This window comes from Ricinus communis, chromosome 2 (assembly GCF_019578655.1).
Source record: "Ricinus communis isolate WT05 ecotype wild-type chromosome 2, ASM1957865v1, whole genome shotgun sequence".
Lineage (NCBI taxonomy): Eukaryota > Viridiplantae > Streptophyta > Magnoliopsida > Malpighiales > Euphorbiaceae > Ricinus > Ricinus communis.
In genome coordinates, this window is record NC_063257.1 from 3,355,621 (window position 1) to 3,383,117 (window position 27,497).

At 34.9% G+C, this 27,497-nt stretch overlaps 4 protein-coding genes and 1 pseudogene across 7 annotated transcripts; 1 reads left to right on the forward strand and 4 right to left on the reverse strand.

The window, feature by feature from the left end:
* The first annotated feature begins 1,119 nt into the window (after nt 1–1,119).
* LOC107261045 lies at nt 1,120–2,530 on the forward strand (annotated as a pseudogene).
* A 1,403-nt stretch (nt 2,531–3,933) lies between these two features.
* LOC8278845 (probable serine/threonine-protein kinase At1g01540) lies at nt 3,934–7,382 on the reverse strand. The gene is made up of 7 exons (XM_015719760.3): nt 6,378–7,382; nt 6,080–6,184; nt 5,818–5,940; nt 5,535–5,705; nt 5,301–5,430; nt 4,994–5,203; nt 3,934–4,404 (listed from the first exon to the last, which is right to left on the reverse strand). Exons 1-7 carry the CDS (start codon nt 7,049–7,051, stop codon nt 4,252–4,254), a joined length of 1,566 nt encoding a protein of 521 aa, XP_015575246.2. The 5' UTR covers nt 7,052–7,382; the 3' UTR covers nt 3,934–4,251.
* Nucleotides 7,383–10,128: 2,746 nt separating this feature from the next.
* Nucleotides 10,129–12,272, reverse strand: LOC8278844 (transcription factor bHLH95). The gene is made up of 3 exons (XM_002510145.3): nt 11,919–12,272; nt 10,696–11,148; nt 10,129–10,519 (listed from the first exon to the last, which is right to left on the reverse strand). The coding sequence occupies exons 1-3, from the start codon at nt 12,207–12,209 to the stop codon at nt 10,421–10,423; spliced, it is 843 nt and encodes a 280-aa protein (XP_002510191.2). The 5' UTR covers nt 12,210–12,272; the 3' UTR covers nt 10,129–10,420.
* Nucleotides 12,273–14,599: 2,327 nt separating this feature from the next.
* LOC8278843 (transcription factor SPATULA) lies at nt 14,600–17,871 on the reverse strand. Its single transcript, XM_002510144.4, has 6 exons — nt 17,287–17,871; nt 17,081–17,179; nt 16,929–16,994; nt 16,765–16,830; nt 15,106–15,426; nt 14,600–15,029 (listed from the first exon to the last, which is right to left on the reverse strand). The coding sequence occupies exons 1-6, from the start codon at nt 17,590–17,592 to the stop codon at nt 14,949–14,951; spliced, it is 939 nt and encodes a 312-aa protein (XP_002510190.2). The 5' UTR covers nt 17,593–17,871; the 3' UTR covers nt 14,600–14,948.
* A 2,082-nt stretch (nt 17,872–19,953) lies between these two features.
* Nucleotides 19,954–26,129, reverse strand: LOC8278842 (probable E3 ubiquitin-protein ligase RHG1A). Of its 4 annotated transcripts, XR_001535319.3 has the most exons (7): nt 25,243–25,644; nt 22,329–24,114; nt 21,654–21,707; nt 20,935–21,033; nt 20,700–20,840; nt 20,436–20,623; nt 19,954–20,327 (listed from the first exon to the last, which is right to left on the reverse strand). XR_001535319.3 is itself a non-coding variant. In XM_015720073.3 (6 exons), exons 2-6 carry the CDS (start codon nt 24,033–24,035, stop codon nt 20,492–20,494), a joined length of 2,133 nt encoding a protein of 710 aa, XP_015575559.2. In that variant the 5' UTR covers nt 24,036–24,114; nt 25,782–26,129; the 3' UTR covers nt 19,954–20,491. The 4 variants fall into 4 exon arrangements, 3 of the variants coding, with proteins under 3 accessions (XP_015575559.2, XP_015575575.2, XP_015575561.2); XM_015720073.3 differs by lacking the exon at nt 25,243–25,644 and adding an exon at nt 25,782–26,129 and having other exon boundaries at nt 19,954–20,623; XM_015720089.3 differs by having other exon boundaries at nt 19,954–20,623; nt 21,654–21,704; nt 25,243–25,646.
* Nucleotides 26,130–27,497: the final 1,368 nt, after the last annotated feature.

Here is a 27,497-nt window from a genome sequence, read left to right on the forward strand (position 1 = left end):
TTGACAAGGATTCTCCAAAATGTATCGGTCAATGCAACCATATCGATAGTATATGTAGCCCCTTAGCGGCCATCATCAAGTTCTACTTCTAGCTACCAGTATCCACTTTTGCAATCCCGTGAATAAAACTTTCAATTGCATTATGTTTACAAGTACAAAATTTCTGGAACAATATTAATATCAGTTCTCAATACGTGAAACTATAAAGTAAGTTGTAAAAGAACAAAAAGAATTTAGATAATAGAGAGCCACTATCTTTCCTGTTCAAGTGAAAATCAAATTCCTTATAAAACATCAACCAAGCTACAACCTTTTGTCAGGAAAAAAAGAGAAGGCTTATATGAATCTTCCACAGTCGTATTTGCGCTCTTCTGCATTTCTTCTGTCCGTTTGGCATATAATGTGCACCACGATGCCGCACTTTTTTTTTTAAAAGATGAGACGTCAGCTTTTGCTTTTACTAAATTTTCGTTTTAAGATTTTCTCAATCTTAATTTTGATCAAATAACAAATTAAGGCTTTAATTCCACACTCAACGACATTAATTTACATCACTGACTATCAAAAATGCCCCGTATGATTGCTGATTTTTCTTTTAAAATAAATATAATTTCTTCACTTTGTGTTTTCCATTCTAGAATAGATTCATACATTCCATGGTGATTAATTAAGGAAAAGAGATTAAAAAAATATAATGTAAAGTATTTAACTATGTATGCTGCGATAACTCATTACTTGGATTTGGGAGTAGGCAGTGGGGAGGGGCTTCTAATTTGGCCATTATAAGAAGGGGCTTTACGGAATATGACCAAGAATTGTCTCAAATAATCTTACTTGCTTTACTTCAGGTTCGTTGATCCATTCACACAGGTAGAAATGTTGAAAATTTCAGCTAAATCCGGCAAACAATTTTAGACAATAGAAGATAACAGATAAACAATAATGAAAGGCGTCAGGATTCACTTTAGTCCAATACATAAGCGAACTTCATCAGTTTCTGGAACCAGAAGCAGGCATACTCAACTCAGAGGGTAACGGTTGGCCAGGACCCATGGATAATTACTTACGATGCTCGTTGTTGATCAGTTCAATCAATAGAATTGACAAGCTAGTGGAAAACTGACCTGTACCTCTCTATGGTTGTAAAGAAAAGGATGGTTTTCACCAATCTCATGTCCCATCATGCGTTGCCTTGGCTCCTGATATTGCAGCTGGAAAGTAGCAATGCAGTCTGAGAAAATGAAGAACTGCAAACCCATATCATTCAGATGGACCATTCCCACAAGCGGCGTCCTTCCTAACCCATGAATCTTGGCACCGCTACACCCTTAAATCATTGTCCCATCCTGTTGATGACAAAGAAATGTTTTTGTACTCGTACAAGTATGTCATGCATGGCTTCAGTGCAAGGTTAACGCCATCTCAAATATCCGAAATTGAGAAATCTCCAGCTCATCTTGCCACATTTTAAGAGTCCTTTGGCAAGCTGTTCACCACATATAGCCCCAAGTTTCTTGGACTAAACCATAAGTATGGCTTATCGCCTACTACATCAAATGGTGAAGGTGTGACCATAGGAATCCTTGATACAGGAATTTGGCTAGAGAGCGAGAGTTTCAATGACAAGGGGATGCCACCAGTACCGCAGAGATGGAAGGGCCAATGTGAGAATTGAACAGCCTTCCGCCTCTCTAGCTGCAACAGAAAGCTCATTGGAGCTCTATCTTTAAGCAAAGGACTCACAGCTGCAGATAGAAATATTTCCATTAGAGTTTTATGATTCGCAAGAGGTTTTGCAGACCATGGAACTCATACATCATCCACTGCAGCAGGCAGACATGTCTTTGGTGCTGAGCATCCCATGCTGCTGGAGCGGCAGCTTTACTCAAAAGTGTCCATCCTGAAAGGAGTCCTGCAGCTATCCGATCAGCAATAATTATGACCACGGGATTTGCCATAGACAACACGGCACAATTTTAAAAGACTAAAAGGCGGGTCTTTTTGCCACACCTCCAGATTTTGGGCCAGAGCGTATCAACCCAGACAAAGCCACGGATCCCGATCTCATTTACCAAATGGGTTTGCAAGACTATATTAACTTCAAATGTAGCCTCGGCTACAGTGACAAGCAAATGAGTGCAGTCATTAGGCGAAGCCAGTGGAATTGTAGCCAAGAACGGAGTAGGCTAAAGTATCCTTCTTTTATCAGCATTTTTAACAAAGATGTTTCTCCAAAGTTGAAGAAATTAAGCAGGATCCTGACAAGTATTGGGGATAACACATCTGTTTACAACGCAATTCCAGTGATTCCTCATGGAACGAGAGTTCTAGTAGAGCCCAATAGTTTGTCCTTCACTCCGAAATATCAAAAGATAAAATGTTGTTCTGTGAGTTTAGAGATCGATGAAGAAGCCTCATCAACTGTGATATTTGGTTAACTCAAATGGACTGATCAACACAACCGTGTCGTATCAAGCGCCATAGTAGCTATCAATTTCTAGTTTCCCGTGTAAGTCTAGATCTGCAAAACGTTAACTACCGATAGATTTATGCACATGATAAAGTTCGCGCTAGCATCTGTTCGTTGCTACTTCTGCTACAGGCAACTGGCAAAAGGATAAAACTTGTCTGAAACCACCTAAATAGAAATTGCACGATACCATCTTTGTATATATTTGTTTTGTTTCATTTATTTTATGTATCCCTGGAACACTTGCGTCTCCAATTATTCAAGAATATGACCATCACCACTATAAAACTTGGAACTTGGAAGATGGGAGAATATTTTGTTATTTCTTTCCAATTACGCCCGGGCATTTGGCGCCAATCCACTTGAAAATATGCATCACCTAACAAGAGCCAATTGCTAATAAATGGCAGTGCCCACAAATATGGTGACCATTCAGCCTCGCATGCCCAAAGATTTTAAGTGGTGGCCCATATGGGTCATAGCTTCAAAAATTCTCATGGATTTAAGACCACCAAACACACACAAATGGCAAAACAAGAAAAGAGATCAGTCGATAAAGTGACAAATGCAAAACTTAAGACCGCCAAAAGTGGGAACGAGAATGCTATTGCTAAAGGTCTTAAGGCAGAACAAAAGACCTAATAGAAAGAGAAAAGGAAAAAGAGGGGGAGAAAAAAAAGCTCCTTCACAGTTTTGTATTATAAAGACCAGAATCAGCAAAAGAAATATTCAAATACTTAGGAGGGGTCCAGTGATACCGTATCACTCGGTTCAATTCTAGCTGTCAAGGTTTCTCCTGTCACAATTAGGCCCCCACAATCTTTAAAACCTCATGGGGGTATGCAACGATGACCCATTTGAAATGTAGGACCCAAGTTTTCGTATTCATTGGCAACCCAACTTCGTATATTGTCTTAATAATAATTGTTGGTCACAGGAATTTATGTCCAAATATCCATGGTTCAGTCTCAATTATGCTTCTTTCATGGATTATGAAATAATTGCACTTTTTATACCCTGCCCATTTGGATCATTGACTGGCAAATCTCTGCACCTAGCCTTTTGTCGGTGAGACAACAAACTGTAGGGAGATTTGGCAGACCAGATACGTACATGTAAGGATTGATAAGCACTTTAAAGGTGTGCCCTAACCTCCATCCAAAACACTCCCCCACCCACCAAGAAGAGATAGCCTATTAAATATAAATATAAGATTCAAATGCACACCGACATATATGCAGAAAAATATAAAAAAGAAAAAAATCTGAACTGGTTTCAAATATGTACTCCATTTCCGAGTGTGATGAAGCCTGAGGAACAGGAAATGACAACAAAATCGTAATACTTGCAATCTTTCACATATTGATTTGCACCAACCAAGAGGGAAACATGCTGTAATATAAATCAGAATTTCTGATCCTGCAATTTGTAGGGTGAACTTGTGAAACTTTTGACAATTAATATCAGCAGGAAATTTTTAATATCACAAATTTCAAGATGCATTTTACAGTCAATGAACTACAGCACCGGGTAAAATCAAACAAAATTTAGATATCATACACATTATTAACTCTATGCTTTTAAGATGACCCATCAGGGAAAGAACAGCACTACAGATAGAGACATCAATTACAATCTACAACATACTGCAAACTTGATACAATATGGACCAAATATAAAGGTACAGCGAGTGATGTTTGTATATGCCAGTCCTGAATGAGAAGAATATGAACAAAACAAGGTGAATCCATTCGTCTTGTACATGAGATTGGCAAGGCAACTTACTGTTCTTCACCCTCCTGCTTTCTCCACAATGTTCTATTGGTTTGGGCACCACTTTCGTAACCACTACTATCACCTGATTCACTCACACGCTTATCTGTTTTCATACCCTCACGATTAGAACGCACATGCTCCCTTCCAGTTCTGCGGTCCTGAAATCATAACAGAAAGACAATCATGAATGAGCAAAGATTATACACAGAAGGAAGAACCACACAGCATAAAAGTTTAATAGCTTGTATCGATTTACTTTATATATCCAACAAACATAACACTTTAATATAATCTCTTTTTCAGTTAACGAATCAAAACACCTCAAGGATCATAATTTATAAACCCCAAGAGACTGCACCGTGGATATTATGGTCACATTAGCCTTTTCATGTATTTCAACCAAACAAAAAAGTTCACACATACTTTTTACAAGGATTACATGTTATTACTTTAAGCAGTTAGGTTGCCTTGATAAAGTATATAATAACAGATTTTCAGGAAATCTAAGCAGCAAGCAATAGCTCCAGACGCAGGGGGAGAGAGGAGGGGGGGTTGAGGCGGGGGAAGCAAAGGCAAGCAGCTGCCATAAAGCGCAATTTATTTTGATCCATACTTCTGTTTCTTGTTTAGAAATTTGAAATTCATAATGGAAAAAAGAAACATGAAAAGTTGAAATCTAACAAGGTGTATCTTAGAATTTAGATTGAAGAAAGAATCCTCAGTTTCCATATACCAATGTGAACTTACATCTCGGAATGGGAATTCATCAGCTTCAAGCATATGTATCACATGTCCCATCTTTGGCCTCTTTTGCGCATTTGGATCAACACAGCGTAATGCTACTAAAAGGGCACGCTTGAGTGCCCTTGAAGAAGGCTTCTCCGGCAACCGCGGATCCAAAACTCCCTCAGCATTCCTATTTGTAACCATTGTCTTGAGCCATTCAACAAGATTTACCTGAATCCAGTAAATATCAAGAGCATAAATCTTAAGAAATTTACCCTGAACTCATTTCATTTCAATTTGCCATCAAGTTAATCTGTTGAATACAAACCTCTCCAGGAGGACGGCTATAATCAACTGGGTTTCTTCCAGAGATGATTTCCATAAGAAGAATCCCAAAGCTATATACATCACTTCTTTCATTAAGCATGCCTGTACTTGCATATTCAGGAGCTACATATCTGCCAAACAGAACATAATTATCATTCTAATTTGCTGGACCAAGATCATGGGAATGCATATCATATAAAAGGGAATCTAAAAATAAAGATATTTGAGAACCCACCCGAATGTCCCCATTACACGGGTAGTCACATAACTCCGCTCTGAGCCCAAGAGTTTTGCAAGGCCAAAGTCAGATACTTTAGCATTCCACTGCCTATCCAGTAAAATGTTGCTTGATTTGATATCACGATGAACAACCTTAGGCTCAAGCCCTTCATGCAGGTATGTCAACCTAAATTGTTAATCCAGTTTTAGTCACAAGCATGAAATAAAACAGTTGGAACAGATCTAAGAATCCAAGATGTCATCCTTCCCCGGTGCTAAAAGTTAATATAAATCAGTACCCTTTTGCTGTTCCGAGTATAATATTCATACGAATTTCCCATGTAAGAGGGCTGCAAGGCCCAACATCGCCATGGAGCCACTGCTCTAAGTTTCCATTATCAACATACTCATAAACAAGCATCCTACAACAACAATAAATATACATTAGTGCACCAACAGAAGAAAATCAAATAAAAAGACCAGAAAGAATGATGACGAAATCTCTAACTTGCTATACTGCAAAATTAAGACCAAAGTTCTGAGGCACAAAAATTAAAGTACCTATGAGCTCCTTCAGCACAATAACCAAGCAACCTGACCAAATTCTTATGCCGTACACGACCAATTGCTTCTACTTCTACCTTAAACTCCTTCTCAGCTTGTCCCCTAGTTCAAAAGCAACAAACTTTAAAACACAAAACTACATGCACCACCAGAAAGTACAAGCTACAAGAGTAAAACCACAAAATCTTAACAATGACGAACAAGTACATGCAGTTCCAGATTAAAAGATAATAAACAACCCTTATTCTCAGGTTATCCCTAAAATAAGAACCGAGTACCAATAATGAAGGTATACCTGTTGTTAAGCAAATTTTTGACAGCAACATTAGTATTATCATCCAAAATACCACGGTACACAATCCCATACCCACCTTCACCAATCACATTCTCATCAGCGAAACAATTAGTAGACACCTCAAGTTCCCTAAGAGTATACCAATGTCCCCACCCCAAATGTGAAACCTCTGGCACAACAATCGCACCACCAGCCTGATCACCAGAACGAGGGCTGGACCGTGTCTCTCCACTTCCATTACCCGACCCGCCAGCCCGCTCCGGGTAAGAAATTCTATGGTCCTTCCCAATTTCAATATGAATTCTATTTCTCCCACCAACAGGACTAGTCTCCTCTTCAAGCAGAACTGGCTCTGATTCGGGTACTGGATCAGGACTAAGCGCTTTCGGGTTAGGATTCGGGTCAAGTCGAATTTCTTGAATTTCTTTGGAGACATTTGGGATTGTCGGATTGTGGTTGTGGTTGTTGTTATAGAGATAAGACCTGAATTTTGTTGAGTGTGAAGTAGAGTTCTTGTTAGTTTTGCTTCGTCTTGAAGTGAACCAAACGGAAATAATAAAAAGAACAAGAACTATAGCTGCTCCTACACATATACCAAGAACTACCCATAAACGTAGACCAAAGATTGATGTTCGTTTTGATAACTGATCATTCAAGAATGAATAATTTGACATTCTATTTTTTTTCTCTTCTCTTCTTCTTTCTTCTTCTTCTTAAAAGAATGAGCACTCCTTGTTTTATTTCTTTATGCCATTTGAAGTCAAAGTTCCAAACTACGTCGCATGAGAACCAGAACAGGTAGGGGTAGGATGAAGTATATGCAGCAGCACTAGCAAAGGGTAGGATGATGATGGAAAAAAGATTTATAAACCAAAACAATTGGAACAGAGCGAGAGAGTTAAAAGAACAGTGTCCAGAGTGAGTGGGGTTTCAGATAGAGAAGGAGAAAGCAAGCTGGCACTGATGGGACTTCTAGAAAAGTGGAATTAGCAATTGGGTTATTAGTGACTGTATAATTAAAGGCTAATCCACTCCTAATTTTTGTGTAGTGGTGCTATATCTTTCCATCTAAAAGTGGCCATTAAATTTCCTTTCTGAATAATATTAACAGGAGGAGGCCATTAAATTGGTAGTGGAATCTTATAGTTTCCTTTTTCCAAATAGGAATGCTTTCTTGCTAAGTTCTAAATGTTTGACTATTGCTAGAGAATTTTGTGGTCTCTTGTTAATTAGATTTTTAATGCAATCTTGACACCCACACATTAAACTATGTCATTGGACTAATAATAATTTTATGCAAAATCTTTATGATTTTCAGTTCAGAGCGGTAATATTTTATTCAATATCATAATATAATTAAATAAACAAACAAACAAAGAATAAGAAAGGCATTTTCCTTCTCGTTTGTCATAACACTAAAACGTCTGCGATGGTATATGCCAATACAGTGTTAACATCAATATGGGTTGTCCATTTTTGGGTCTAATGTTAAGCATGGACAAATGTGGACCCATTGCCTGTTATCACTATTCTAACCTAAATTGCCCAAATCAGCAACGCAAATGTAGACTAGAAATGGAGTATAATACAAGTAGACGTACATCCATCGTAGCCCTTTACCTTTAGAATTAGATGCTTTTTGGTCCCCATTCAACAAGTAACAAGAAGCACTTGGACCTTTTTTTCTTTTTTTACTTTATTTCTTTTTTCTTTTGTTGGCTACCTAGATCAAAACCCAAACCTTTCACAACACCTTCTTGACTATCCATTTTATGGACTAAATATGTAAATTGAGGATGACTTGTATAATATTTATATTATGTTTAATGGTTAAAAAAATTTAAAATTCATGTACGGTTTCAACCAATTCTTTTAACTTTAACAAAAATGTCTGAAATTATAAAATTATTTGTAACTTTATCCAATTTATGTTATGCCATAACCAAGAAATAAAAAGATACACATAAATATAATAATATGAAATAAGAAGAGAATATTGTAAGAATGGTGCGGGGTGGACCCAATGGGTATGATAGAATTCATAAAGGAAATTGAACATGTGTTCTCTAGTGTCAACTCGCTATTACCAGAAGTTGCCATGATTTCCATACACTTCAAAACCACCTCATTTATTAGGTTCCCTTTTAAATGCCATCTTTAATTGGGTCTTCTTCGGTACTACTCCTTCAACTTCATTCAAATTATTGAAGATATTTTCTTTAAAATATTTTATTACTGTATAGTTCTATTTTATACAAGAGTACTACTCTCTATATAATTAAACAAAAGTTAATTCTAACTTAGGTCAATTAAAAATAAGAAAATTTATATTACAATAAGTGATAATTTTTTTAAGTTTCATCATAACAAAATTTATCTCTACATTATTAATAATTTTATATATAATTTAAAAAATAGGATAAAATTTAAAAAAACTACCATGTTTGATGATTTCACAGTTAACATTTGTTTTATTTTTCAACCATTTTTTAAGCACATTCAATATTTGTCTATTTTTTTATATTGTAGATATTAATAAAAATATAAATTTTTAATAATATAAGTATTTTTAAGAAATTTAGAATCCAATTAGATATTTTATTATTATAACAAATTATTAAAAAATATTTTTTAAAAAATGATTTTAACCAAATTTAACAAATAATTTTTTAATTAAAATCTTAATATATATATATTAAATTTATGGTACATTATTAGATAACACATTGCTTATAAATTATAATTTAATAATAGTTCATATTAAATACATGTAAAACTTAATAAAAATAATAAAAATATAAATATGTATCTAGAAAATGCTAAGAAAATAAAGCATGTGGTACTTTTTGATACGAAAAATATCTATGTTCGTCGAGTGAAAAGCATCAATTCACGAGATAATTTTTTAAATTTTATCAATTTAAATTCGTTGATACATATGAATTCTTATTTTTTGAAGTCAAAAATTTATTTAAATTTTTGTCTCTCTTTTCTCAAAATAATATTTATTTTGCAATTATGTTTATTACTTTTCTTAGCATATTTTAACTACTTTTATAAAAATAATACATATTTTATATCCCTAATATTTTGATAATTACATGTCTATTAAAAAAATAAAATTGAATTGATTGCAAAAGCATTGCTATAAAAATATTTTCTTTAGAAATGTGGCTCATTCATTGGCATCAGCATCAAAGAGATAAAAGAAAAGGCAATATCTTTTCAGCAACGTTGCACAAGTTGTAAATAAGAAACAAATTGTATCATCATGACAAGGTGCAACAATATTGACATTCAACATGAATGATATTTTCTATTTATTCATTATATATTTATTTATCTTAGATAATTAAATATATAGTAATTAGTTAATGTATAAGATATAATATTTATATATTCATTAAAATTCGTATATTTACTATAGATAATAACTTTTATATTTTAATTTCGGTTAAAAATAAGTTGAAACTTAAAATATATATCTACCATAATTTATTATAAATATTTTATAAAATAATTGAATGCTTCTATTATCTGATACTTTATTAATATGAGTCGGCTTATTGTAAAGTAGAGAAATATACTGAGATTAGATTAGGGGAGCAGCCTTTGGTAAAAATGATTGAAATGTCACGTAAAAAAAAAAAAAAAAAAAGAAGAAGAAGAAGAAGAAGAAGCTGAATTTAGAAATAAAATTTATATTGCAAGTTGCTGTCACCTAATTTAGAATTTCAGCTTAATATTGACATGTTCTTCAATTCCACTAGTTTTACAGCAAACATAAGTTTAATTCAATAAGAAAAATTAGTTTTAGTTTCAGCAAAAGATTATCACAAAACCAATTAAATGGACAGATACATCCATTAATATGAAAACTGAACTTCTATGAACACTTTGGTTTCTTGTGCGTATATACACTGAAGCTTCATTTGCAAAGGTTTCGTTAATTGCAGAAATTGCCTGGCGCACCCTCATGGCTTGTAGCTATGTAATGAGAACATCAAGCTCTTCAATTCTACAAAAATGGCAAACACCTGACATCAACATGACAGTAGCCACAAGTTCATTTCTCCTGCTGCTAGCTTAAATGTATCTTCAACTGACAATGCCTCTGGATACTGACCACAAGCTCCACCAGCCTAACCATAAAATAAAAGCACCATAATGTTAAAAGAAATTCCATTAAAAATGTAAACCAGCCACAACAACTATTCTCTTAAAGTTTCTTGAGAAGGTAATAAGAACCCTAAAAATACTTTCTACTCCGCAAGCCAATTTATAGTATATAGGAAAGCCAAGATTCTGATATACTTACATGAGCGTGAATCATGTAAATGCTACGAAATTGATCTGAGGAAATATGAGCAGATACAACATCCAATTTATGCTTCTGTAGTATATAGACAATGCTGGTAAGTAAACCAGGCTTCTTCACCGAACACACACTGATTTGTGCATCATCACCACACATGTTCATCACAACATTTGGTGAGAACCATGTCTGGAAACAAGCTGGGGTTAGAGAGACAGGAAGCATATGAGGCATTTTTGTGGCCCTGGGATAGTTCTTTGATGGTCCTTGAATAGCCAAAAATGCTTCCCTGGATTCGACTGCTTCTGTCTGCACTGTGATTACTGATGGTTCACTACTGTCAGCAAATGTTGCTCCTTGGAGCTTTTCTTGCCTTTGTTTTTCAAGTGTTTGGAGAGTTTCTTCCAGAGTTCTGACGTATTTTATTGCTTCATCAACAATGGTGGACTTGTCTGCCTGAAAAAGAGTAAAATCCACAAGAGATGCAAAATGGTAAAGAATAGTATACAACATGTGGAGTTAGAATCTTAATTTATACTAGTGCAACGCATTTGGATAACCGATTTTACTGTAATGACTTCTCTTCATCATATAAAGACTTCTTAAAATCAATCCATGCATAATTCATAAATCAATATGAACATTATAAACTCAATATTTCTAGTGCCATCAATAGTTAAATTGCATAGTTTGGAATGCAATAAACCTAACTATGGCTACAGTTATGTACATCTATTTTCAATTGTAACTACTTAATTCGTAGAGTCCTTGCATCTATTAAGTACTAATTAAAATTAGGATTAAGAACATTTAGATCACAAAACCCTATGTCTCAAAGCAAGTTTGTTTAAAGGGCTTGTTCTGAGGCAGCCAAATATCCAAAACCAAGATTTTAAACACAAAACTAACTACGAATCATCTTTAATTATATAAGACTCGGGTGAAAGAATTAAATTTCAATTCTTTATATATATATATATATATATATATATATATATATATATATATATATATATATATATATATATATATATAAGGGCAGTAGAATGGAGGATATAACGAAAATTGAAATCTCTCAACAGTAATCAAAGGCCTAAAATTCTCAATTATATTAGAGCCCAATAAACAGAAAGAAAATAAATATATATATATATATATATATATATTTACATGTACTTCTTGATCTTCAGGGACCAATTTTTAATTAACAAAAAATAAGAAAATACCTTGGCAGGGAGCTGAGGAAGCAAAGCATGAAGATTGGTGAACATAGTCCTCATCTTTTTCCTCCTTTCTCTCTCGGTCAATATATGTGCCTCATGCTCTGATTCCCCACTAGAAGTAACACTAGTCTCTAAATTTTTTGCAGCACCTTTTCTATTCCTCTTCTGACCCATCTGAGCAACTGATGCTTCCATTTTTATTAGGTTATTAGAGGTTGAATTAAATGCCTCCAAACCCAACTTGTTTTCAGTGCAAGAAGTAACAAGATTATCTGAATCCGAATATAAAAGCATGGATTATAGGGTTGGTTTGTGGACATGGGTGGCCTTATAAAGAGAGGTGGCAAAACTGAAGTAGGGGTAAAAGATCATATCATATAATTTTAGAGGGAGCGAAAAAGAGGATGAGACCAAAATACAATCATGAGACAATGCCGTTATTTAGCTTACCAACAAAAAACGGAAACTAAGCTTTGTCATATAAACATTTTGGGTCCACACTTACCCACAAACTTATACAGCTTTCCTACGCTAATGTATTTGTATGCTATTTTATTATTCTTTATAAAGTCTAAAATACTTGAAATGTATGTCCATTATTTTTCTGTACGTCAATCATCTACACTAATGTAAGTCCCATCTTCTATTCAACACAAAATAATAATAAATCTACACTAATGTAACTTCAATTGGCATCAAATCATTCTTCTTGTTCTACTAATTAAGCAGTTGAGAGGTTTAAATATAAAAAATCTACTGATGATTTATGATTATTAATTGTATTAGTATTATTTTGAACTATTTTTTCTATCCATTAATTATTTTCTATCTATCTAATATTAAATGTTCCGACGAAATAACTCATATCTTATTATAAAAAGTTTTAATTTTATAGGTGTCGTGTCAAAAAAATTATGGCTTCAAAATTGCGGCTCAACAACCCTACCTTTTCAATTGCTTTTCATACAAATTTTCCCCCTTTCTTTATCTTTTTTTTTTTTCTTAAAAATATATATGCTTCGGTGTTAATTATCATGAATTAATGCTTCTTATGGTGGTTTCTTGTGTGGCGGCGGTTCAAAAATATATTAAACATACTAAGCACTTCTAAAATAAAACCAAAAAAATTTGATGAAGTTGTTATAAAGTTTTCGTGACTCCTCCTTCAATAGAACAGAGATTTCCTAGTATTTTATAGTTTTTTCTTAGTGATTCTTGATATTATTAACGATGTTTGTAAAGAACGATTATAAACTATCTTAATCTTCCCTTTTGGTGATTCTTGAAATTAATTAAGAATTGTTCCAATAATCATTACGTAATGAACCTCCTACTAATGACAGCTAATGCTTTACCTACGACAATCATTATGTTAAACCGAGTCCGTTCCTACATACGTTTTCGGATGTTGCATTTCGAGTAATTTTTTTTCTTTTGAATCCAAGAAAAGGAAAAGGATATCTCGGAGATTAATAAACTATTGGCTTAATAATAATATAATTGCATTTTTAGTACTTAATTAAGCTTAAATAATAATATAATTGGTTTTAGTACTTAACTAAGTTAAAACGCTGTCCAATAATTATAAGATTTTGCTAAAATATTACCGTGGCATCCTACAAAATAAATCTGTTTTATTAGACAATTTATCAATATTATTTTAAATAATTTATTTATTTTATACATTCTTCTACTAATATTAACTGTCAATAGTTTCATATATTATTTTTTTCTATAAAATTAATTATTTATATTAATCAAAATTATGTAGGTGAATTTCATAGTTATAAAATACTACTAATTAAATTCTAAAATTTTATAAATAAATAAAAATAATGGATTAATTTAATATTTAATTAAGTTAACAAATTATTAAAATTAAAGTAATAGTAATATTATAAATTTATATAATACTATATATCTATAGTATGTTAAAAATAAATTATAATTATAACTCGTATATTAGAATGGCTCATAATTATAACTCTTCAAACTTTATTTAGGATGACAGATCTAATCTTCTACATAGCAATAATGGTAAAGAAAAAACAAAAGGAATATCTGATTCAGATTAATCTAACATACTAATTATAAACACCGTAATTAAGAAAGACGAAAAGATTCTGAGTGATCAATTAGGGCGTATATTGTTCAGTGTGGCAATTGTAAACAGCAATTAAAGATATTATGATGCATCGGTTGGCAGGCAGAAATTAAACTCTCCCAAAGGCTAATCAACCTTATCATGACTCCATTTATTAATTTTGAGATCGTACGTCATTCCTTATTTTTCTTAGTTGAGATAATCCACATGGCAAATACTTACCGATTCAACCTACTCCAATTATCAAATGCTTTATTTGAAAACCGCGACTGACAATGTGACACCGTAACAAACAGCTCTAAAGCACTAAAATACTGCTATTAAGATTTATGAGAAGTTGAAAATTTTATGAAGGGATTTCAAATTCAAAAGATGGGAGAATTTGCAGAATGAAAAACATACCCCTTTTAAATAACTCATATATCACTCTGATAATGCTAAATGAAGGACAGTCGTGACTTCTTGGAGGCATTCCAGAACAGAATACTTCCTTTTCGGAAACATTCATAGTTATTGTTTCATTGCGATTGACAAGATAAACAAGGCACTGATGTTGTCAAAAGCATATCAAAATAGCAAGCATTCCAAAACATCCTTCCATTTCATTTCCCCTTTTTGAGTACAGATTTCAAATTGTGCCGCACTAACAGCGTCCATCAACCATATTTTTAGTTTCTAAATTAACTTAACACATTAGCAGATTTTTGCCCGGAAGGTTTCTATTGAAGTTAAGGAATATGGTTCCCACAAATGTATGAGCCCGTTACAAAATAGATAACCTGATGAAGTGTAAATGTCAGCGGTTTGATCTCATGGACTGTTGGCACCTTATATGGCAATTGGGGAAAAAGTTCGAAGATAGAAGAAAGAAAATAAAAAGGACTGGTCACACAGTTTGTTGATCCTGGGTCTTAAGTGTAAGATATCAACTACGACACACTGGGTGAAGTTGTCTTCACAGTTTGATTTGTATCTAACGGAGGTTGTGCTGTGCCTTCCCTGCAGATATCCTTCATGTGGCATAAAAAAATGTTAAATCCCAACGAAACTTGGGTGAATTCATTAAAATTTAATACTAAATAATACCTTTGAAGATGTGGATAGATTGAAGGGTTCGCCGCTAGCCTGAATCAGAGGCTCAAAACCAAAGGGTGTCTCTGAAGAGGTGATATTTGTTGTTGAAGGCAAAATAATTGGTTGATTTGATACCGCACACCTGTTTGGAAGACTGAGAGTGGCTTGTGCTGAGCTTTCATCATTCTCAGAAAATGCACCCGTTGCTGAATTGGTATTTAACAGTCCACCCCCTTCATCAAAGCTCATTCCTGTCAGCGGTAGTTGCATAGGCTGTAGAACTCCTGGTAAGCACATAGGATGTAAACTCAACCCATTTCTCATAGTTAACATCTGCAAAATCAATCACAGTAAAGAACGAACTTAATTAGATTTATTGACAATAACAGCTGCTTTTTTCAGTTTTTATTTGCTGTGATAGGAGCCTGGTGAAGCTACTACAGCCATTCAGGACGTGTGCTCCTACAAACAGGTAATTGCATTGCCGGGATGTCGGTGCACTATCTGATATCCTGTTCCGTTGCCTTTCATTTTAAAAGTTGGGGATAAAGTCCCTCCTCAATCACAGGTTTGTGAGAGGTGTAAAAATTACCACATCTGTTGCAAGCCTCAATTGAGTAAATAAAATGTGTCATAAGACTACAAGTTCTATTGGAACCACGATGACTTAATTTAAAGCACTGCAATAGGACTCGTTTCCTACCACAAAACTTCAAATGAAAGCAGTTAAATAGCTGCGGTCACTTGGTCAAGTAGCTTCTTTACTAAAAGACCGCCAGTTTGCAAAAAGATTAATCAAAAACTGATTAATTAGACATAGAGGATATAGTTTTATATCATCCATGGACAGAAAGCAGACAGAAAGGCAATGATTTTCAGAAGATAGGGGGCATCGGTGGGAGACTATATCCATCCTAAACCCACCCCTCGAGCATCCAAGTTATCTGGCATCAATTAACATTTTCTGTCTCAGAGGCTTCATGGACAGTAGAGGTAATCAATATAAAAGGTAATCCATTGAACCTGTATTGCCAAGGATGTAGAAATGACTGATATAAAGCAATCAGATTAGAGTGCGTTGGCTATAGATGCGTCCAAGATGTTAAAAAAAGAAATGCCAGAGAAGGCACGAGGTATTATAGTTTTGTAAAAAGTGGAATGCTTTGGAGAAGGAATGCTAGAAAGATGGTTAATTAACATCCTTCAAGAAAACATAACACAAGTCAAATACCAATTGCATTCTACAACCATGCCATTGATGCTAATTTAAAATGAGATCTATATATGTCAAGCCCAGGCTTATGTTTAATGTACTTTTAATTTAAGACACCAACATTACAGATCACCATTTTCTACGACAGAAAAGGTTTCTCATGTCAAATTCAGGGGATCCAGCATCAGAACATCATATTGAATGAACCTAATTAATTCCACATGCTTACACTTCACAGTCAATCTCGAGTGTGAGAATATTAGATATCTAAACTAAGCGCAAAATATGAGTTCCATAGAACTGTATACACCAATTACACACCATTATGTAGTCCTCTGAGTGAAGATTTCATCCACATAACCAGCAGGCACGGAATCACAAGAAACAAAACCATTTTAGCAAAACTGGATTCCGAATTACAATTTTTCAAGAAGGATGGAATGAAATAGAAAACAGACCTGTACTTGAAGCTGAAGCTGCTTTAAGTATTCAATAGCCTCGTCCAGCATGGAAGCCTTATCAGTCTATGATTAAAAAAAAAAACATATTAATAACATCAATCATTTCTTTTGAAATCCACTATTAACATGAGAGAAAATAAACTAAAGTTAGTGAATTGTACCTTATTAGAATTTGGAATAAGATTCTGTAACGCCTTCATTTTCTCATTAATCCTACTCCTCCTCCTCTATTAACAACAGCAGCAATTCTATCAGTTTCCAAACTAACACATCAATCATAATTCACTTTAAAAAATAAACAAATAAGGCGAACCTTTTCAGATAAATTATGAACCTCTGCAGCTCTGCTCCTCTTTGATGAATTTCTAGGCCGCACGGTTTCCGATGGCACTTCTGCCACCTCAGCACCTTTCTAAAAAGATTATTAGTACACCGCAGTTCTAAATCCTCAGTTGTAAAAATTCATCTAAATACAAGATTAAACTAAAAAACTTATTCAATAATAATAACAACAATTACCTCGCTATCGCAGCTTAAGTCACCTAGATCATTCTCCATAGAAACACCTCTCCTCTCAGCACTCTCTTTCGCGAAATAACCGCCCTGATCAGAGTAATTAAGGGAGGAGCTCCCACCGCCGCCGAAAAACAATTCAGCCGGCGAAGAATTCTCAGGAGGGAGCGAGTGAGAAGAAGAAAAAGAATGGTGCACGAACTTAGAAGACGAAGTGGAAGATGAAGAATTGTGAAGGAGTTGATGTAGGAAACAGGAGATTTCTTCAGATTCTGGAGCTGGAGATGGAGAAGTTCCGTACAGATCCGCCATGGATGGTTTGATACGAGTGAATCTGAGTTAGGTAAGTGAGCGAGAAAAGGAAAAAAGAAGCGTTAGATATTTAAGATTTTTGATTGTTTGCTGGTTGCCGTTGTTGCTGTGAAAGAAACGTCGCTGATTGATTTGCGAGTGTGTTCTCTTTTCCTGTGCTGTGTTTGTTTGTTGGGTTTTTATTGTTGATCTGTTGAAGTTGAAAGGAAGTGTTTTATGAGTTAATCACTCTCTTTTCTTTTTGATAAACGGGAAAGCTTCGTAATCAAATTTTGATTAATCTCCCGCCTTAATTAGATGTTATATTCTTTTGCTTTTAGGTTTTACTCCCCTTTCTTTTCCTAATTTTGAGTTGACTCCCGCTATTTTATACTGTTCTCAATATTTGACGATTCATCAACTTTTATTTCCTGAAAAACCCTCGGCAATGGTGCCGGGGATATAACGTTTTTTTTTCTTTCTGTGTTCTTTTATTGATCTGATCTATTTCCGTGAAAGCTCTTTTTCCTTTTGAGAAAATTCAAATTCAACTCTTCTCTCTCTTTTTCCTAAAGAAAATGGTTTAAAATTAAATGTCAAGTTGAGTTCATTATTTTAAGTATGCTCTTTAGTTAATGTTAAAAATTTATAATATATCTAAAATAAATAATGTTAATATTTGTATAAATATAAAATAAATATTTAAATAGGCGAGTAAGTATAATGGATTAACTTTTTTTACTTCTTGTCCTGTTTTTTTGTGAAATCAGCTTAAAGCAAGAGTTAAACTAAGATTAAGTAAAAAACTCAGGTATTATAGATATATTCTAAATACAAATTTTATAAATTTGCAAATAAAAAATTGGAGATTTAAATTTATTTATTTTTAGATATTAGATTGGTTTTCCAAATCGAATCAAGCAAATTTTGAGAAAACGAAACATACAATAGGAGAGTCCTATAAATGAAAACTTAAAAAACAGGATAAATACGAAAATATATAAAGGATGAAAGGAAAAGTGATGAAATTGGAGAGGATGAAAGTCAAAGCAGGCGTATATATGAGTAACATATGGGATCCACACAGACTATGGTTGAAGGGGAAAAAGAAAAAAGAGTGCGTGTTATTATCCAAGAGGAACGTCAGCTAAGGCCTCAGGCTGAAACTGAAAGGAGGCAGCGATTGAAATTCACAGGCTTGAGCAGGTAATAATAAAAAGGAGGGGGGCAATTGCAATTCCCGATGTCACATTTTTGTTTGGGTGGCGTGTTAGCAACATCCTTCTTTCTCTTAATAATATCCCTCTTCTTCTTGCGTTTCCTTTCTTTAAAGTTTATATAAAAGTGGGGGATCTACTGCTACTGCTCCATAACTCTATTATCATTTCATTTTTGGAAATGCTTTGCCTCCTCAGCTACGATCTTCAATTCTCCTCCGTAACTACTACTTCCTTCAATTCTCCTCAGCTTATGATTCACCACGTAAAAAGAAAAGTCAAGACTAAATTCAATTTGTTTGAATTGTCTCGTCTCGTGTATTTTTCTTTTTCTTTTATTGAATGTTATATCTTTTTATTTGTACAATAGGATTTAACACGAAGCTTTTTCTTTCTATTCTTTGCTTTCCTTTAAAAATTTTGTTTTCCGAGCATGTGTATGACTAATAAGCGTCACCCTCTCTACCATAGCTTTAAGTTGTTAGTAGCAACCAACGGCGACAATCGTAGAATTCCACTGTTCTTAATAGTTAGCTCGTGTGACATTCCAAAGAGGACAGAAATACCAATTATTCCCAAATTACAATCTCTAAAGAATACTTGGAAGATATCAATAGCACCTCTATTGACACATGAACATGGATCTGTGGGATTCCGCTTTATGTCTAAGACAGCAAAATATCAGACTCTGCCACCGTCCATCTATTATCTATTATTTGATTATTCAATCCTTTACATTCAAATGCCTCTGTAATTTTATATTGTTTTTTTATTAAAATTTATTTATAAATAAAATTTATATAGAATTAATTATAACTAAATAATAAAAAATTTAATATTAATTTGGCTTTAAGGTTTGCAACAATAACTTAATATATATTTACACCACCACCATTATATGTGTAATTGACGAGCTCGACCAAATGTCCATTTATGCTCTTTCAAACTAAAGTGTTAAAATATGCATTTGGGGCACCCTAAAATCTGTATCAGTAGAAGACGGACTATTCCAACACAGCTCATCACTCAGAAATCATAATAAATAGATGATTACACAATGCGGTTTTGGGATGCATTCTACTTGCCAAATCCCTAATTCTTGGATCATCAACACATATTTCACAAAATTGCTCAACAAAGGATGAATAAGAAACAAATGCAACAATAAAAGAAAAGGTCCTCAGGACAATAGCTAATCCCCATTGCCAGAATTACAGATTTCCTTTTTAGAATAATTTTGATTCGGTTACATCAATTGGGGGACAAAAAAGAAATAATAATAGGTGCTAGCTTCAAATGCCATTAGGCTCCCCAAAAATGTCACAGCTCCAAATTTAAAGAGGCACTGGTATCCAATTGAGAAGAAAAAAAATACATATATCAAGCACAATGAAGATCCAATAGTCGTCATAAACTAATTGTTCAATAACAAATTAAAGTGTTCAAAACCAGTTCTTGACTCCGACTTTCTTTCTAACAGCTGCATCATCACCATGGAACTCGTTTCTTCTTTCCAACAAAAAGAAAAATGATTTCCCTCTGGCGAGTCATGCCATAAGTCAGTGCAATGGACAAACTTAGGAGAGGGCGATGCAAGGCAATACTCGCCAATTTTATCAAAATTAGTAACAAGTTTGCAGAGCTGACCTTCTTTCTTCATGGTAGGGCACATAATCTAGATGCCTATGCATCCACATAACTTATCACGTAGCAAGCCCTGTCGTTTTACAAATGGGGCACCAATTCTTAAGCATCAACCATTGTTTAATACAGTTCGTGTGAAAGTCATGCCCGCAATCCAGAGTACCAACATCTTCTCCATTGTTATATTCCTCCTGCAAGCAAATAAAACATTTTAGGCAAAATATACACAGCCTTGGCAGGGAATTGCAGAGAAAGTAAAACCATTACCTGACAGACACAACAAGGTTCCGCCTCCACCTCAGTCCCTACTGCAATGGAATATTTACGCTGTTTAAGCTGGTTTGTTATAGTTTCTTCACTCAACCCAGTACTAACATTTCCAATGCGCTCTTCCAAAGCTAACAACTCCTACAATTTTGAGAAAGCATAAAGGTCGAATTATGAGATCAATGCACAAAAAACATACAAGCAAATTTAGATGCCTGAAAAACTCCTACTTTACCTCGTATGACATGTTATCAACATCTAGCCGCATATCCCTGTGCCTATCATGAATATCGGCCACTCCAAAAAATACTGATTGGTCAAGAATCATGACATCCTGATGCACAATTAGAAGTACAAGCCAAAAATCAGATATTGCTTATTAGAAAAGAAAAGAAAAAAAAAAAAAAATCAATTGTCTTTCAAGGGCCATCAATGACAGGATACCTAAAGCTGTTTGGTCAAGCGTGCTCAATGCACACCCACATTAATTTTACATAAAGCAGCATCTTTCTAACCCCATTTTATGTGCTATATAGGCACTTAGCAAATCATTCCCAATACTTTAGACATAAGAAAAATCATTTGATTGAAATACATAAAGTGATCCATAACCATTTAGAACGCTGTTTTAAATGCAGATATGCAATGAAAACTAATGTTACTAAATGACAATGCACGATGCTTTATTTCCGCCACTCACCTCTGGCCAGAGCAATTAGGTGACATCACTGACCATCTTAAGATTACAGTAAAACATTTAACAAGACCTCTGAGATCATTCTTTTAAATTTATAAAGAAAACAAAAAGAAAATGCAAAAAAAACAAAAGAAGCCATGGCTTCCAGACTCGGTGCCCAACCAGGAGTCTATGTAAATGGGCTATGATGTCCATCTCCCCACTTTAACATGTGTCTACTTGATGTGCTTGATACAGCAAAAACATGAAACACTAACCTCAAATCTCAAGCTCTCACCCCTGCGCATGAGATCCAAGACATTGCGAATCTGCTACAGAAATTACAAAAAGATACTATGAGTTCCAGAAGAACACTTGTTTGCTATGACTGCTAAAGTTACAAGCTCCAAAGCTATAACAGGCATGATAATAGACAAACTCTTACATAAATATATGTGTGGATATAGGGCGTGAGATGCAATGAGAATGGAACTTTTGAGAGTTAGACTGACATATTCTTCAAAGATATGCTAGATACTTAAAATTTATTACTATTCCTTTATCGCATCGATCATCTTTATGTTCAATCTGTCATTTTCTTAATCACAAGGCTCCAAATACTAAATTATATATGCTATTGTTAACCTAAGATAAGAATACTGCCTGTTAGTTTTGTGCTAAATAATTGTTCTATACCTAATAAGACCTAAAATGATAAAATGATATCTTTTTTGTTAAAGGGATTCTAAGGTACCTCTGCATTCTATAAGGTAATCCATTCTTCTTAAGCAGCAATTATTGGATTAAATGATAAAAGCTTATCTTGTGGTATAGAATATGGAGGCAATGTAAAGATCTTTCTAAATTGGCAAAAAGTCAAGGAGTTCTTTAGGTGATTTGTCAATAGCATAACCTCTACATTTCATAGTCCCAACTACAGTTGTAAAACAGACCTCAGATACAAGAAGCCTGCTTCTTCCATCACTGTTGGCAGCCAAAGTTCGCAATGGGTAGGGAATTCCAAGCACACCCTCACCCTGTCTTTCCATCCAGGATGCTGATCTTGGATATGATTGATGATGCCCTTGATTACCAACTCCAGAAGGATGCATTGTTTCTTCCAATGAACCAGGAGGGCCCGAAGGCAGTAGAGAATGTGTAGTGCTCTGGCCTCCAGAATCTGCCCCAGCAGAAAATAGTGATCGACGGACAAATTCAGCTAATCTCCGAGAATTCCTTGACGGAGGATTTGGATGAGACACCCAAGTTGGAGCTGATAAAGGATGGACACCCGAGCTTGAGCCAGCCCGAGATGTTGAAGCAATATTTCCAGGAACACTTGCATTTCCACCAGTTACACTTCTATTTGTTGGGTTTCTAGCTGAAGTTCTCAACTCAGTGGTAGGTACGAACATAGGATGTTCCCACATATTTCTTGACATGCTTCTTGAGCTGGCTTCCTCTCTATCAGGTAAAGTGATAGAACTTGATGAACTGCCAATTCTGGAACTAGGGTTTTCATTCCACCTAAATGAAGGCACATTTTGTGGCAAAGCTGGAACCGGTATAACAACAGGCTGACTATGAGAAGTTGCATTATCTACCCCTGATGCTGATCTAAAGTCTAAAGAATGATTGACCGGAAGAAGCCTTGACGAGCGATGGGAAGACGGTACATTGGAACGCCTAACAGCACTCCCTGTAGAAAATGAACTAGGGGGAACAGATTCTTGATTTGAAGAACTTATTCGCAATCGGAAATTTCTCTGGGAGGTTTCTGGGCGTCCTGCTACTGCTAAGTCAGGAATGCTATCAGAAGCTAATCCTCTCAGACCTAGTCCAAGTCTGGGGTTCATCTGTTCTGATGGAGCAGATATACTTAAACTGCCGCCTGCATCATAACGGGGAGGAACACCAGGCCATGCACTACCGTCTGAGCACTGAAAGAAACCAGAACTTTCACTGACTGAGGATTGTCCCATATGTCCCTCGACCGCCTTTCTTTTGCAGGATTGGCGGCGGCCATCCAATGAACTACCTGGCCTGCTATCATTCTCTTCCACTATGTATCCACTACTTCCTGAAGGATGCAAGAAAGTACCGGAACTACTGGCAGGAGCAATGCGTTCATTTTGTGCTCTGCCAGACTTGTACATGCCAGAACTTTCCATGAGTGGACTATTATCACTGCCATGACCCACAAAACCTGCATTCAGGTTGAGATTCTGTGGAATTGGATTGGAATTGGAGCTCTGCACAAATTGAGGGTCCACATTAACACTGTCTAGTGAAAGAATATTAGTTGGTTCATATCGCCTTTCTTCTAACCTTGGGCCAGCTCCAGCGCAAGTACTTCCTGAAGAAGACCATCCATGTTCAGATTTCTGCTCTTCACGGCTTGCCTCATTTTGTGCACTGCTTGAACTGGGTTCACCCAAGCTCCAGCCACTCAAACTCTGTCGTTCTTGATCAACAGAACCAACATAGGCATTGTTCATGTGACTAGGTGATAGCATAAATTCTGGCAGTCGACTTTCTGCAGAATTTTGCATGTTATTCCAGCAAATTTGCTGATCTATGATGGCATTACCCGATGTAGATCCATGGTCAAAGTCCAATATTTCTGGCAAGGAACCGATAATACCCCTCTGCCCTTGCATCAGGGCTGCTATTAATGTACCTCACAAGTTATATGCAAGAGCTGCAGAAACTTCCAGTGCAAACAGCAATACAACACTTCTGCAGAATATGGCACAGCAAATCAAAATCTAAAAAGTAAATTCATAGCTAACAAGCTCCATATAATATATAACTCAAACCATAAGAGAAACATAAGAATGCACAGGATTTTAAAATAAGCATGAGAGGCTAAGGGCACTATAATTTAATTTGTGGTGGAATGGAACCTCAAGTGACCTGCATTATGAGTTCTGTCGGCTACTTCTATTACTACTGCTAGGGTTGTTTACCCTAGAAAAGGATTAGGAAAGGATGTGATTTTATGTTTTAAGAAAAATATTTAGTTTTGAAGATAGAAAAGCAGAGTCCCTCAAAAAACCCAGACCAAAAAAAAAGACTGAACTTTAGAAACAAATCATGGAATTGCCTTACTATTAGCAATTGGCATTCCATAAACTCTTTTAAGTGAAGCAATGGATTGGAGCATTACCATTCAGCAATGCTTTCACGGAAGCTGGGTTAATACAAGCATGCATTTGCTAACAACAATTTCAGAGAAACAATCTCAAAAATTAGTATAGAGCAGCGATAAAATCCTATACCAACTGAAGACAACTAAAATCACATAAAGCACCATAACCAAGCTTAATACAACAATAGAAAAAGTGACAACCCAGATAGCAATAGGAATATCATCCACAACCTCCAAACAAAAGGATTAAAGACCCCATCTTTTCTTACTATCAAGGAGAGGAAAAGAGGAAAACCTAATTAAAAACATAGAAAAGAAACATGAAGGTCAGATTAGAGATTCATCTTTTAAAAACTCATGGTCAAATTAAAAACCCATGAGCCAAATCTAATTCAAGATCCACCTGAATTAGATAAATGATTTTTCAGAAGCAAAGACCAGTTTAAACTTCAAAAGCAAAAGTTTTTTTGTTCCAAAGAAAAAACTTCAACAAATTGAAACAAAAAACAGAATAAGCAAAAACCTTTTTTAAAAAAATGGAAAAAAAAAATCTGACTTTATGTATCAAACCGATTAAACCCAACAACCACATAAAATTAAAACAAACATTTGAAAAAAAAAAAAAAAAAAAGCAAACATGAGAGCATCCATAGCTCCATACCCATCAATCCATTAAACCAAAGAACAAAATAAAAAATCAAATCCAAAGAACTTACCCAATAAATAAAAATAGAAGATCCTGATCGATCTAACAATCTGTAGCGCAAAAATCAAATATTTAAAAAAAAAATCTATAAAAAAAAAAACCTTTTTTTCCTCCTTCAGATGTTATTTTCCACCTCTTTCTCGAGAAAAGAAAGAGAAAAGAGAGTACCAAGAAAACAAGAACCCAGAAACTAAATGAAATGAAGAGAGAGAGGGAGAGAGAGAGAGAGAGGTAGGCTTTGAAAGAGGATGGATGAAGAAGATATGAGATGGGAGAATACAATGTAAAGTAATAAGAAATAGAAAGATTAAAAGAGCACACAGTAATGGTTAATTTACGAAATAACCAAATAGAAGAGAGAGAAATAACCTAAAAAAAATGGGTCATCAATTTCTAAGCAAAGAAATGGAAATTTAATGTTAAAATTTTAAATAAAAAGAACAAAGAGGAAAGGGAAGTAGCAATGGCATCATCAATCAACATAACATCAAACAACAAACAACTGTGTGTGTCTGTGTTGTGTAATGTGTACCCTATTGGGCCGCTTACCAATACCAAATGCCACTCTTGAGGTCTCTGTCTCTCTTTCCTTGTGATTTCTCTTTAATTTACAACGGATTATTATTATTACCAATTTTCTAACCTTTTCCCTAAAAGAAAAATTATCCCTCCTAATAACAAGAAAACAAAATAACTAAAGAATACAATAAGAAAAGGAGAAGATTATATTAAATGAAGAAAGAAAGAGAAGACCCTTCTCCCTATAATGTGCGGCGTAGGCAGGCAGCCTCAGCCCCACCCGCTCTTTGTTCCCATCTCCTTCACGCCAAGCACCTCTCCTTTTTTCTTTTCTTTTTTCTTTTATTTCCCTATTTTCATTTTTACCCTTCACTCACATGCCTCTCTCTATTTCTCTGCCTTCTTTCTGTTGAGTTGGCTGTGTGTTCGTGTTGTGACTGCGACAAGATAATTTCCCCAAAAAAAAATAAAAATAAAAATAAAGAAATAACGTAATTCACACACGTGCCATAGCTATAAGGAGCGGACCCCACAGTTAGATGACTTAGATTTTCTTCTCCTCACCTAAAATCTAATTGCGCCATATTATCTTTTGACTATGTATGAATGGGTTTATTCAGTTATAAAAAGATCAGAGAAATGATTTACTGCACAGTGATATTATAAATATGAAAGATTGACCAAAAGAGTAAAAGAAAAAGATGGGTAAAAATTTTGATAAAGTAACCTGTCGGCATATATTTAGGTGGAATGGTGTAATTGCCATTTGCTAGTGGGCAGTGGGCAGTGGTAGTGGTGCTCTTGTGTATGAATTTTAAATTTCTTTATTTTAATATCATTTTTATATTTGCTTTTAGGTACGCATAACACAAACTAGTAGCTTAGCTTACAATGACAAGATGACATTTATTACTTTGCTTAAAAAGAGGTGTGAATACAAAGGCACAGAAGCATCCTTCCTTCCGGGTTCTTTACTTACCTCTTAACTTCCTTTTAAATCGTTCATATCTACATCGTGGGCCTCTTATTCTTATGTCCTTTGGTCCCTGTTTTTAAAGGTATTTGCTTTCTTTTGCTTTCCTAATCTTTGGATTATTATTATTAGTTTTTCTTTTCCTCTAATGTAGACACTAATCCATCCACATGGATCTTTGCTTATGTAACCCATTGAATGATCCCACATTTCAAAGTTTGTCTTGAATACTAATCAAACTTATTATTCTTCCACTCAAGTGAATATTTACAAACAAATCTTGCCCCACGCTTTTTGGCAAGGTGAGATAAATACTTGCCAACCTAACCATTTGTAGAAAATGCCAAATCCTTCCCCCCACTATTCTGAAACGTTTTATGATGCCCATGTTGTTATGTGTATGTGCGGGTTCCATCACATGTTTATACTCCCCACGCTTTGACATGGTCGACATTGGGCTCCTAGTATTTTCTAAAAAAAAAATTACAGATAATTTAGCCATTAATTTGACTTTTCGTTCAAAGAATATGCTTATGACCATTAGAGCAATCGGAAAATTATTTTAGAGACACCGAGTGAGGGGTCAAATTGGTGGCAATTATGCAATTATTTTATGTCGTGTGTTTCATAATAGCTTTAAAAGAAAGGTAGGTGTGGGAGTTATTGAAGGCAACTTATTTCAGGGGAAGGCAAAACTCGTGCCCTTTCGCAAAGATTTGGCAAGAATACAAAATGACCCAAGATGGGTGAATATGAGGAGAAGTGAAGGTTGG

Bases quoted from the DNA above. Each gene is read 5' to 3' on its own strand.
- LOC8278842 (XM_015720073.3), bottom strand. From the start codon at position 24,035: ATGCAAGGGCAGAGGGGTATTATCGGTTCCTTGCCAGAAATATTGGAC. The intron at 21,708-22,328 runs GTCTGTTTTACA...TAATTTCTGTAG, and splicing joins GCAGGCTTCTTGTATCTGAG to CAGATTCGCAATGTCTTGGA. The intron at 20,624-20,699 runs GTAATGGTTTTA...ATTTGCTTGCAG, and splicing joins AACCTTGTTGTGTCTGTCAG to GAGGAATATAACAATGGAGA.
- LOC8278844 (XM_002510145.3), bottom strand. From the start codon at position 12,209: ATGCTTTTATATTCGGATTCAGATAATCTTGTTACTTCTTGCACTGAA. The intron at 11,149-11,918 runs GTATTTTCTTAT...ACTCTTTTTCAG, and splicing joins TTCCTCAGCTCCCTGCCAAG to GCAGACAAGTCCACCATTGT. The intron at 10,520-10,695 runs GTAAGTATATCA...TTTTATGGTTAG, and splicing joins TTTACATGATTCACGCTCAT to GCTGGTGGAGCTTGTGGTCA.
- LOC8278845 (XM_015719760.3), bottom strand. From the start codon at position 7,051: ATGTCAAATTATTCATTCTTGAATGATCAGTTATCAAAACGAACATCA. The intron at 5,941-6,079 runs GTACTTTAATTT...TTGTTGTTGTAG, and splicing joins TGTGCTGAAGGAGCTCATAG to GATGCTTGTTTATGAGTATG. The intron at 4,405-4,993 runs GTAAGTTCACAT...TTATGATTTCAG, and splicing joins ATGAATTCCCATTCCGAGAT to GACCGCAGAACTGGAAGGGA.
- LOC8278843 (XM_002510144.4), bottom strand. From the start codon at position 17,592: ATGGCGGATCTGTACGGAACTTCTCCATCTCCAGCTCCAGAATCTGAA. The intron at 17,180-17,286 runs GTAATTGTTGTT...TAATCTTTTTAG, and splicing joins ACTTAAGCTGCGATAGCGAG to AAAGGTGCTGAGGTGGCAGA. The intron at 15,030-15,105 runs GTATTATTTAGT...TGCCACATGAAG, and splicing joins ATCTATCCACATCTTCAAAG to GATATCTGCAGGGAAGGCAC.